This window comes from Rhinichthys klamathensis, unplaced genomic scaffold, assembly GCF_029890125.1.
Source record: "Rhinichthys klamathensis goyatoka isolate OS25496 unplaced genomic scaffold, OSU_Roscu_1.1 h1tg000395l_1, whole genome shotgun sequence".
Classification (NCBI taxonomy): Eukaryota; Metazoa; Chordata; class Actinopteri; order Cypriniformes; family Leuciscidae; genus Rhinichthys; species Rhinichthys klamathensis.
The window spans coordinates 379,590-392,951 of record NW_026606897.1 but is presented as its reverse complement, the minus strand read 5'-3'; the positions used below and the strand labels follow the sequence as shown (position 1 = coordinate 392,951).

At 38.3% G+C, this 13,362-nt stretch overlaps 1 protein-coding gene across 1 annotated transcript in view; it reads left to right on the top strand.

The window, feature by feature from the left end:
- The window catches only part of sntb1 (syntrophin, basic 1), a 35,632-nt gene extending 23,274 nt beyond the window's left edge, over positions 1-12,358 (top strand). The window contains exons 4-7 of the mRNA XM_056234402.1: positions 3,510-3,646; positions 4,775-4,971; positions 9,768-9,958; positions 10,695-12,358. Coding sequence (XP_056090377.1) covers positions 3,510-3,646; positions 4,775-4,971; positions 9,768-9,958; positions 10,695-10,787 — 618 coding nt within the window. The 3' untranslated portion in view covers positions 10,788-12,358. The remainder of the gene's footprint in view (positions 1-3,509; positions 3,647-4,774; positions 4,972-9,767; positions 9,959-10,694) is intronic.
- Positions 12,359-13,362: the final 1,004 nt, after the last annotated feature.

The following is a 13,362-nucleotide window of genomic DNA, read 5'->3' as shown; positions in this document are numbered from 1 at the left end:
TAGATAGATAGATAGATAGACAATTTATTATAAAAGCATACATGTAGCTTACACATTTACCCAAATTATTATACGCTTGTTTAACAGAAGTTAATTTGGGTGGGTTTCTCCATCCCCAATGTCACTTCTCTGTGTTTTACGGCCCTGACGAGAACGTTGCTCTCCTCGGCTGTGAACCGCTCCTGGCGCGCGCCTGGTAAATCCGCCGTTATAATAGGAATCCGCTTTAGAACAAGCGCGCCTGCTCTTAAAGGGAATGTGAGATGACGCTCTGATTGGTTTATTTCACGTTACGCCCAAACCACACCTATGAATAATGAAGCTACTTCAGACCAACCCCTTTTAGATTTGCGCCAGGCGCAAGAGGCATTTATCCCGCCGGGAAAATATCAACAGCGCCGGGATCCGCCCACAAAGTTACTTGCGCTTTGCGCTTTGACACTTGCGTTTCAGATCGTTAAAATAGGGCCCTTGGTCAGCATTTGCCTTAGCAGTGCAGCAGGCTTTCAGAAACCCTCCACCTTCCCCAGCTCCACCTGTATAGATCTGCTACTGGTAATTCATGCATCCAAGTTGTACAGCAGCAGCATCATGTCTTACTTGCTCACAGCAGCGTGTCATATATGATTTAGCAGTAGCAAGTTCTGTACTAAATCAGCAGCAATAACCAACAGCAGCGTAGCAGATCTATTCAACCAAGACCAAACATATCAACATTGTCATCCATTACCATGCCAGAAAAAACATTGATCATATGGTAAATGTTAAATTATTTTTGCATTGAGCTTGTGATGTCACCAGCCCGTTTCAACTGTCCAACTGCATATAAGCGCACATCAATTCAGCTTCATGATATTCCTGCTTATGAAAGAATCTGCGTGGCATGAAAATGTAACTCTTCTGCGTGTCATTTAGCTGTATGATACGGAAAAGGTTACCCAAATTTAAGTAAAAGTAAACTGTCTTCTAGACCCATAAGGATATCTTACATAAAACCCAGCATTAGCTCAAGGTCTTTGGTTTGATGTAAGTGTTCCACGGTAAAATGTTCCTGTCATGATAATAATAACTGTGTGGAAAACTGAGATTTTCTTAAAAAAAAAAAATTCACAAACATGTTAGCAGGTCCCAGGTTATACCATACACTCTGGTTGTAAACAGGGCTAACATTCTCAAAACTGTACAGACAGTTCCTCTGAAAAGTTTTTTTTTCTTCTTCTAAAAATTCTCAGAAATCGTGGTGAGCGGGTACTGGCGCGATTGATGGAGGATGACTCTTCTCTGTGTGACCGCAGGTTTTTCCTCCCTATTAAATCTTCTTTTCATCGCCGTCTCATTAGCTGAGGCCTGGCTGGGCCGGCTAATAGAGAACTGCAGTGATGGCAGGGCTGTGGGCAGCCCACTCTCAGCCTGCCCTTTAATGAGAGCTCACTCGTTCCGTCTCCTATTACCAACCTGCCGGCCCCTTGATGAATAATTATATGAGGAAAAAACCAGTGTGCTGAATGCCCTCAGACAGCGAGCAGATTTTTTTTGTGCTTATAACAAGGGCCTGTTTGTGGTTGCGCATCTGCTTCTGATGCACTCGGCCCCGCTGGCCGGGGTCTCTTTTTAGCCTTAAGACAAACTGACCCTGTGATTTGTGAGATTTGAGTGGTCTGTCAGGCTATCAAAGCCCTGAGGAGACATCTGCCATAGACGAGAGCTTCAGCAGTAAATCACATTAAGGCTCAACTTAAGGTCTTATTTGGACAACATTTGGAACTATTACTCAATTGTAGCGCAGGTTTACTTTTGAGCTTATTAAAGTCAGCGTGGAATGTCATTCAAATCTCACTTCTGTAATGTGATGGATTTCAGAGTGAAACAATTTTCAGTGTGAAAATATTTTTGAGTGGGGCTTAATTTTATTCTCCTGGAAATGATTGGATCATGTTAAGTGGGTGTTTCTCAACAGAGTGGTGGTTGGAGGGGAGGGGTGAAAGTAAGAGGGATTTGTGAAGTCACCCGGAAAGGGAAGTCATTTCAGAGGCAAAGCAAGTTATTATAATTTCATTAAAGATGATGAGGACAAACATTTGTTTATCTGGAATAACGTGTATGGATGAATCATTCAAAGTAAGACAGGGTTGATACAATCATAGTAATATATTGGCATTGTTTTCCTCATAATATTGCATTGTCATAATACTTCGTCATCATTTTTTATTTGCATGCTTTTTCGTTCATATAATGTCTCAAAGGTCAAATAATGAGAAAGCAGTTTGTCTAAGTAAGCACAGCCTCTGAAACTTCTCTGTGTGATCAGAGATGCAGAAGCGGAGAAAAGCAATAATAATCGCAAGTTCTGTCAGGAACACTATCGTCAAATACGACTGACAATTATTAGCATACAGTTAGGATTGGCGGTATGGTTCTGTTCTGGGCGGTATGGTTCTGTAGCCTAGCATGGATAAGAGCAGGGAGAGCAGCGATAACACCCCTTAGGTTAAACAGAACAGAACCAACATGATTGTGTTGCAGATATCATTAATGTCAATATTTTAATGTACAACATAATTAAAGAAATTAGTCTGATTCAAGGGGAATCAGAATGCCAAATACAGACTGCACGAGAGGAGAAGCTGGGGATGGAGGAGGGTAATTCGCTCCTGAGAAACGGGATAGCTGCTGATAATACTGAAGGAACTTATACATGGATGCTGTGATAGGCGTTGTATTCCTATAGGAAGACGTGGATCAGCTGATGCGAGCTTGACTAACTTGATAACTTGACCTGCCAGAACTAACGCTACGCTTGATTTAGGTTACTCTTAAAGTAGAACCTATTTTCCTGCGAGGTTAGAATAATACACTTATTTGCAAGGTGTCGTAAGGTTTTGCTTCTCTTGATCTTGTTTTTTAGAATGCTAATAGAAAACAAAGATGCTTTGCATACAGTATGTAAATTATGTGCTGAAGAGTTTATGAATGATTGCAAAGCCATTGTGTGAACCGCCAAACCTGATTTTATCAAGTACAACATGTTCCTAGATCAACATCTTTGTTGATCCTGGAACAGATTTGAGGGACAAGTTTATGGTTTGTCAAGTTTAGGTTTACTACCAGGGTTTGGTGCTTCTACATCAGTGTTATTCATCTATCATTGCCCTCTGATTTTAGGGGTAGCTTATGGGTAGGGTTAGGTTTAGGGTTAGGGATATGGTTATGATTACACTTTCGGACTGGAATGTTGTTCCAGGATCAACAAAATATGTTGACCCAGGAACACATCTAACTCGGCAAAATCAGGATGTATGGCTGTTTCGAGGATGTGCCCGCAATCTCCCCCTAACTGGGATAAATAAAGTGAACTATGAATAGGTCTTGTATATCTGAAAACTTTTGTGTGTTCATACTTTCAGGCAAAGCTTTATACATGAGGAACAGGAACTTCCATTAAGAAAATAAATGGGGTTTCTTTTGAATTCATGTTAACTTTACTCAGGGTGTGTGTTTGTGTGTTTCAGACGGAAAGTGAAAGACAGCGCTGGAAGCCGGTGCTCGTGATGTTGACGGAGAAAGACCTGCTGCTGTTTGACAGCATGCCACGCATGAGAGAACACTGGCTCAGCCCGACACACACCTACCCTCTGCTCGCCACACGGTACACACTCACACACAGCGTTACGGCTGTCTTTTTGCTCGTTCATTCATACAAACACACCTTTGGAAAACCAATCATGGTATACACACCTGCAAAACTCTCTGTACACACACACATGCAAACACTCACACTTTTTGCATGGCAGTTGGCAGTGCTGATCAATTGGGAACTGAAATACACAACTGCAGTCTTTCTCAGCCAGTTGGAAAGAAACAGTACAAAAGCATTACGGCTATTAAAGGCCTGTTGAAGCTGTATGAGGCGGCAGCTATTGCTACAAGGGATAGATTTGAAGGCCAAGTTTAACTGGACTGCAGCCCAGATTTCACTCTAGGGCTGATAGGGCAGTTATCACAGGCTCAGTTGGCATGTGTTAATATTTTGTTGACCCTGAGATTGTCCAAAATGGCGGAAAGTATAGCTGTGCTTTTTCTAAAAACTTTTCAAAACTTATTTTGGCTCGACTTCCTCTGTGAAATCTCAAGTTTCTGTCAAGCCGGTCAGCCCCGCAAACAGTGAAAACTCATTGAACTAAATCCCACGCCAGTATATAGAAAGCGACAGTGCCCGTCCACTTTTTCAGTGGCCTTGGTTCTGCAAGTATTTTTCCCATAGGGATTAAAAAAAAAACTCTTCATTAAGAAATCATAAGCCATAAACCAAACCAACCAGCTACGAGGTGAATCATTCACAACATTGCAAACTTTGATTGAACAAAAAGACAAAGGAACAAGACTGTACTTAATAGTAGAGCTGATTATTGGCAGATTATTTCTTCGATTAATCTAGATTAATACTTCATATTAAAATAGCAGTGTTTTTGAGCAGTCTATTCACAGACGCTAGTCCATGTCACAGTTTGATTAAGTGTACGGGCCTACTTTTGATTTATTCATCCAGAATTTGCCAAATTCTGTGACATACCACGTTATACTGCAAATTCCATTTTTATGACTTGATTCCGCAATTTTCCGTCGGAAATCATAGGGCCCTAAATTTATTTCGCGGACCCCACTTTGAGAAGCCCTGCTTTAAAGGAATATGGAGGGGGTGGAGCTTGGGTTTGGAGGCCTTTGAGAAGATACAACAGGAAAACAAATCTCTCATGTTGAGTTTTTTTGATCATAGGCTGGTACATTCTGGTCCAGATAAGGGTTCACCACAGCCTGGTGGCGAGTTGTGCTTTGCTACACGAACGGGAACCAGATTGGGTATCGAAGCCCATCTCTTCAGAGCAGAGACGGGCAAGAACCTGTCACTCTGGACCAGACACATAGTCACTGGCTGCCACGCATCTGCCGAGATGATCAAAGAAGTCACTACCAGTGAGTATGGATCCTACTTCTTGCTCCTTTCTCACGTCTTATGACCTATTCACAGCTAGGAATAATTCTCCGCATAACATGCACAATGAGGTTTTAAAATGAAACCGCATCTTTTGAAGTGGTCTATTGTACCAGGATTATTTGCCATTTCTTTACCAGGATTATTTGTCATTTATTTACAAAAAAAATGTACCGGTATTCAGATATTCAAACTTGTTTGGATGAATGACCCCAATTTTCTGCATCAGAGTGAAATATTTTACACATTTGTATAATTTTTTTCACCTGTTTTCAGTTTCAGTTAGCATTAGTCTCGAACTTTACAATAAGTGAATGATTTCATTTTGCAATTTCTTTTATCCAACTTTCTCTTTTTACAGTAGTTTTTCAGCTATAGTTTCTTAAAAATTATACTCATACTTGAGTCAAATGTAGATTTGTGTCTAGATAAATGTGTCTCTGCCGTCCGATGTCATGGTCGGTGGCTCCTACTGTACTCTGAATTCCCAAACGCTCTGTGCTGCACTACAATATTTCTGACTTTTGGATGTATGTTATTTATACTGAAGTCGTTTTGGTAAAGAGTGTATTTTTAGAATGGAATGCCATGGCAGAGTTCCTGTGTGGTCTCAATGCAGCAGGCGAGGGGCACCGAGCAAAGCATTCTGGGAATTGAAGCTCTCAGGCAGTCCCTTAGGCTAGACTGATAGGAAATGATCCGTCGTTGCTGAGCCGAATGCGAGCCCCTGGAGATCACCGCGCCTTATTTGGATATCTCGCGGTTTTCCCCTTCTGTCAGACATTTTCATATGTTCTGAGATCAGGCTTTGAGATAATTTCCACTTAACCTACAATGCTAGGATGGCAAGTAGACAGAGATTAAACTGAGCAATGATTAATGTTGATTTTACTGTCACGAGTTAAGCACGTTAGCATTGGTGTAGGAAGAGGTACTCTGGAAAAATCTACTGAAAGAAACACAACAAAAATAGACTGACCTTGTTACAACATGCCAGAATCACTAATTAATACATTTGGGAGAACATTAATTACTTTGAGTTTGTAGGAGAAAGCAACAGATGCAGATCCTCTCAAAACAAACCAGACCGCTTTTATCACGCCATATAACAAGTTAGACTGGACGTGGCATTTTTCTTCCCTTAAAAAGATTCAATTTGCGTCAGAAGCTGCTCCATATTTGGGATTTTATGGGAAAGGCCCATTTGGCAGCTGATGCTCCATTACCTGTGTTTAGTCTAATCTTGTAATCTGTTCAGGGAGTTAGTGTCTCCAAAGATTAATTTTCTTAAGGTTCTGTAAAAATTCAGTGACGTCATATATTACTTTTATAGTTGGCCACAAGCTTCATAATCCTTTTTCAGGCTGTAATGATAAAAAGTCACAAAAAAAAATATATATATATATATAATATATATATATAGCCCAAGGCCAATTGAGAATGTAATACTGTTTTGTTATTACTAGTTTTATTTGTTATTCGACAACCCATTAATTGTGGTTCCCCATAGATTTATGGTATTCTCTGTGTGGATGGGTATAAAAAAATGTTTAGTAATCTGGCTGTTAAAGCTCAGGGGCTGTTTACATGACACCATTTTGGGTGTCTGAAAAAAAAAAAAAAAAAACGGGTTTCAAAGTGCAAGTTTTTGAAAATGATACCGTTATCGTCTCCGAGTAAACAAAAATGTGAAACGCACATGTGTAGTAAGTGTTCAGTCTATAGGCATGCAGTTTTTTTTTTATATCGCCAACTAATGGCCTGCCAGCATAATACAGTATTTTTTTTTTAATCATTTTTGCGGATCCGTGTGAACGGGACCATTTTGACAATATTGTCGTCTGTACGCAAAAAAATGCAAAGGAAAAACGTTTTCGTTTTTTTTAGAACATCATTGTTATGTAAACATACCCTTAATGTATTTCACGTTTTTGCTTTTAAAATATCATTTAATACATATATATATATATATATATATATATATATATATATATATATATATATATATATATATATATATATATATATATATATATATAAAATACAAATACTAATAAAAATGAATTAATAAATACATATTAATAAAGTAATTAGACAACTATAGGTAAGCCATTGATTTCCATAAAAATTGTAACATTGTGTCTGTCGTGCTTTCCACATTGCTTTATTAATTTGAGGGGCCCACAATGACTCTAATCACAGATTTTCTTATTTAGATGTACTTTCATGTTTATGCTTTGTAAAGCACATTGCACACAGACTAAAAGTGTTAAAGTAAATGTGTTATTATTCATGATTTGGAAAAGATAAGCCTGCATAGGCACATGAGAAACACTTGCAGTTCAATTACTGAATGAATGGCCCGATATACTCATAGCGAAGTTCTATTTCTTTCGTTAGGGGGTAAAAATAAGTTGGAAATACCTTTGCAGCTGTTTACTGTTAGCGAACATCCCGATGCTGTCCACGCTCCTGAGAGCGACGTTAGGATCATGAATATGTAAATATGTATGCGCTTTCCTCGCAATAACAAAATAAACACGCATTAAAAATGACAGCGGTGAGAAAACAGCAGTTAAGAAAGCATCTGATCATAGAGATGAGGATGTTTGCACAAGCTCTGGAATTTGGCACTCCAGTCAAGTAAAGTCATGTTTATACAACTTTATACAATAGATTACTTTAAACCAAACAGTTCTTCGATTTCGCTTGAAGTATTTCGCGTGGACAGCCTTTATTGCAAAGCTGTAGTTAAAAAGCAGAAAAATTCCTATGCTAGTCCATTCATGTTAAAAAGGATGCAGTTTGTGCCTAAAAAGCCCATCTGGTGGGAAAGAGTCCCTCAGTCCTGAAGATCAAGCCGTCTGGATGGGGATAAGGTTACAGTATAGTTAAGAGTGACATGGGAACAGTATTCCGAAATCGGCCCCCTCACCCAAAGTAAGTGATTAATAGGTGTTTGAGTATTTAATGTCAGTTTAATTCAGATTTAATGGGTAAATTGCAGAAGAAGATGCTTTTTTATTGCTGTGATGATCTAATCAGCCTAATGGACTGGGTTGTAGCCAGAGCCAAGGGGTTTCTCAGAGATACACAATGTGAAAAGAACACACTAGCCTTGCAATTACCCGGTCAAAGAGCGATTCAGGAAGCTTTATTGGGGCAAATGAAGGGAACAGCAGAAGTGGATCTCTGGCACGCTCACAATAGACATGGTAACAGTAGGTTTCTACACATCCTGTGGTGCCTGATGAGCTGTAATTGAATGGACTGGAGGAGTGATACTAGATGCATGGAGTCCTGTGATGTATTTGATGGAACTAGGGAGGTATTGAGCCGAGATTACTGGTGATAAATGATGTACCAATTATCAGGATTCAAAGGACATTCATCTCACAGATGGAATACACTTCCATTTTATTCATACCTTAATGAAATTTGCTTGGATTGACCAACCAGAAAGGCAGTTCAAATCATTAATACTTTATCTCTTTTTTTTTATAGTACTTGAAAAATATATTTCTAGAAGATGTGAAAGCATCTGCATGAATAATTCAGTAAAATGTTTATTATTAGAACTGTAAAGTTGAGGTGGGGCCAATTTTCATCCACCAAATAAAGTAGTCACACCTCAAAAGGATTTGGACAATTTCAAAGATTTTGTATCTTTGAAAGTGTTTTAAAATAGTATGAACTTCACTTTTCTGCTTTATAACCCTCTGGTATGACAAGTCCGAATATACACTCACCGGCCACTTTATTAGGTACCCCATGCTAGTAACGGGTTGGACCCCCTTTTGCCTTCAGAACTGCCTCAATTCTTCGTGGCATAGATTCAACAAGGTGCTGGAAGCATTCCTCAGGGAGTTTCCGCCCACAGAACTGCCGCTCACTGGATGTTTTTTTCTTTTTCGGACCATTCTCTGTAAACCCTAGAGATGGTTGTGCGTGAAAATCCCAGTAGATTAGCAGTTTCTGAAATACTCAGACCAGCCCTTCTGGCACCAACAATCATGCCACGTTCAAAGTCACTCAAATCACCTTTCTTCCCCATACTGATGCTCGGTTTGAACTGCAGGAGATTGTCTTGACCATGTCTACATGCCTAAATGCACTGAGTTGCCACCATGTGATTGGCTGCTTAGAAATTAAGTGTTAACGAGCAGTTGGACAGGTGTACCTAATAAAGTGGCCGGTGAGTGTATATATATATATATACATAAAGTGGATAAAAAAAGTTCATCAAAGTTGTCCTAAGAACGGGTATTGTTCAAAATTCATGTATAACTTTTGATCCACTTAAAATGTTGACTACTGTATATTATATAGTGATATATATATATACAGTATATATATATATATATATTTTTCTAGGGCTGTCAAACGATTAATCGCATCCAAAATAAAACTTTGTTTACACATAATATATGTGTGTGTACTGTGTATAATTATTTTTAATACATAAATACCCACACATGCATGTGTATTTAAGAAATATTTGCATGTATATGGTAGCCTATATATAATGTATATTTTATATAAACATTTTATATTTAAATAACATATTTTTCTTAAATATATACATGTGTGCATTTATATACAAAATAATTATACACAGTACACACACATATATTATGTAAACACAAACTTTTATTTTGGATGCGATTAATCGTGATTAATCGTTTGACAGCCCTAATTTTTTTATGTTAATCATAGTTTTGACAGCTGTACTGAATTTGTAATATTCTTTAAAGCTTCCGTGTTTCTGTTCCTCAAGGTTGTATGTATCAGGGTCAGGACTGTCGGTTGGTCATTCACTATGAGCAAGGCTTCTCTGTCATAGCAGATGGAGACGACAGCTCTGTGGCACAGACACTTTTCAGCTACCCGTTTGAAAAGCTGAAGATGTCTGCTGACGACGGCGTACGGATCCTCTATCTGGATTTTGGTGGAAACGAGGGTGAAATTGTGAGTAAAATCTGAGGTTCATTCAGCAGCAACAAAATTAATCATCCATGCTGAGAGTGCTGCGTTTTGCTATTAAGTCAGATTAAAAAATAAAACGATAATTAACTACTGATCTAATCATTTATTTAGCTTCATTGAACTGATTCATAACAAAATGAATCTGATTTCAGTGAATCATTTGCATCATTAGTAAATGTTGATGGACGTCTTAGTGTGGCATTTTACATGTTTATTAAAAATATATAAATAAATATTGCTGTTTATATACACACACACACACACACAGTATATATATATTAGGGCTGTCAAGTGATACATTATACGACGGGGATTAACCTAATTAATCGCAAAATGTTCACACATTAATTTTGGTAAAAGAATTAACCCCCAAAAGATAATTTAAAGTCATTATTGTGTTAAATGAGAAAAGCATAAAATAGACATTAAAACAAGTACCTTTAGAATTTTTTTATTTGATTCACCATTTATTACACTTCTAGGCTTCAATAATTAATAAAAAATGAATTAAATTAATGCATTAAATTGACAGGCTTAATGTGTATATCATCCATAGGAGGAATTCTTGAGAGCAGGAAATGATGCATGTCTGTACTGATAGATCTAAGTTCCTGAGAAGATCTGCCCGATTGTTGCTCACAACATGTGTTTGTCACATCAGGAACTTCCCTTCACTGCTTAATACAGTACCTTGTTTTTTTTTTTTTTTCATTCACAGCAACTGGACTTGCACTCCTGTCCCAAGCCTATTGTTTTTATCCTCCACTCCTTCCTATCAGCCAAGATTGCAAGATTAGGATTGGTAGCCTGAGACTGAACTGTCATAGACTGAAACAGTGACGTGATTATTTCAACACTGAGAAGGGAAATCCAGAACGAGGTGGAACCCGCAAGACTGAGTGAGGACGATGATGCAGAACTCACGCTGTAGCAGACCTCTGAATGATTTTAATTGCATTTCAGTAATGATAAACTATGTATTTTTCAGAGAAATATTAATTATAGTGAAATACAATTTCACATTGATTTTCTAAGAGAGAAAAAAAAATCAAACTATATAATGAACACTAGCTTGTGATTGGAACTGGAAGTATTATTTTAGAATCCAATACAGCAGAGTATTCAGCACTTACAGTACCATTAACTTCTATATAACGCTAGGGAAGGCGGCCATCTGTATGACAGCTGTCTGAGTTATTGCATCTCTCTGGCAGCTAATGTGGATTAAAGAAAGGCTAGTTTAAACCCTGTTAATGCACATAAAAGTTAAAACATCTCGTTTAGTTTCTGGTGCTTTCACTCGGGAAATGCAATGCACCGATGGTTGAGCAGAATCAACAAGGACATTCTAGAGTGCCGGTCATCAAAGAGGCATGTCAACAAACTGTCTGCTTTCACAAGGCCTTTGTGACAAAAGGGGAAAATCGAGACAGGGTCAGCCCTCCCCTTCAGAACAGTGTATCTGTTTCCACAGACAAATGGAGTTTCGGTGACTTTAACGAACGTTTCGCTTCCAAAATCGGGAGTACTGCTGTACAAACCTGTGACATGCAAGAGGAAACTTTAGAATCGCTGCCACATTTGTGTAGTTGTTTTTTAATATTCATCAGAAGAATGTTCTCAATTATTGCGTGATGTGCATGCATGTACGTTAGCACACCTATTGTGGGTGCTCAGATTCGCTCTCGGTGGCCTATGGTCATATACAAACACAAAGGCCATTCAAGTACTTCAGATGTCAGATTATAAATTAGAGTACTCGAGAATTTCCAAGTTAACCAGCAATTAGTGTCCATTGTCGGGCACTGAGCGTTCCCAGAGCACTGCTCCATTGTGGGGGTCATGTGTTTGGGGACAGTAGGGCCCCTGTGGCACAGCCTTTGTCTCATCTGTGAAACCGTCCCTGCCACATTCCAGCGCACATGACAGATCCAGGAGTCACGGGCCTGGGAACCTGCTTTCGACAGTAAAGGGATATTTCATTCTGAAATTAAATTCCTGTCATTTTCTCACCCTCGTGTCATTACAAACTCGATTGGAACACAAAAGATAATGAATTTGAAGAATGATTCTGTTTGAATTATGAGAGTCAATTACATTTTGAAAGTCCAAGACTATCAAGCTCCATAAGGGCATAGTGTGAAGTTATGCTGTGGTCATGCCATAATTACTAGATGGCATGCTGGAACATACTCAGACTCAAAATTGTGCATTTGTATGGCAACACTGTTAACGGCAAAGTGAATCTGAGTTTGCTGAGATTTTGAGTACTCAAAAGACAAAACCACAATACAAATAACAGTTGTTATGCAAATGCCTTTGTTAAACATAATTTATGTAGTGTAACATTAGATTAATAAACTTTGTGCTTGCTTGACTAAACTATTGTACGTCAACATGAATATAGTTATTAATAATAAATACTTACAAATTTAAACAAATATTATGTAATAACTACATTTTATTGCTGAGGCAGCTGGCATTGTTTTTCCACATGACGTGATAGTGGTCAGGTGGTACAAGTCAGAGCTTTCAAGCTGTAATTACAAGTTCTAGGATGTAAATGCTCTTTACAAGTCAGGAATCTCGTAATTACTGTAAATTTGACATGGTGTAAACGGCCTTTAATACATACGACTTATTTAGGTCTACTGAAGCGATTTTAATACTCCGCATGATTCATTCTTAAACAAATTAAAACACTGGTCAATGCAAATCCAAATATTGTGATATATTTGGACTCCATTGACTTCAATAATGTGGACAAAAACATTCTTCAACATTTTGGAATGATAAGAGAATGAGTAAATGATGGTGTGAATTAAATACATTTTAGTATTTAGATTCTCCATCAGCAGGTTCTACACACGTCCAGGAGCGGCACAAGCTTTGACCGACTCATTACTTCTACTGTTTAGGAACAATAACGTTATTTATACTTCCTCATTTTCAGCTTAAGTTTCAATAAATGGTCACTGGGAGGAAGTTTGGACAGCAGAAGGAAAATGACAGCATGTTTTCATAGTGCAATGAACTCTTATGAAAGGATAAAAGGAAAATTTTATTCCTCATGATAAGGAACCCTTTTTATATCAAGTAAAAACACTGTAGAAAAAAAGCTTCTTGTCAGTCGGCAGTTTAATAGAGTTCACCCACACAGGTCAAAATACTGGGGAAAAGAGTATCACAATGTATCGAAATAAACAGAAACCCTATTAAAAGAATCTGTTTTATTATTCACTATCATAACATTGAGTTCCACCCTATTAACTAGAGCAGCTCTGTTGATAAGTAGCGAGTGAGTTCAGATTGCATGTTGCCTTCGAGGGCTCTCAGGGCTGCCAATGTAATGTGCAACCCCCTCCCTCCTTTCCCATCACCCCTCT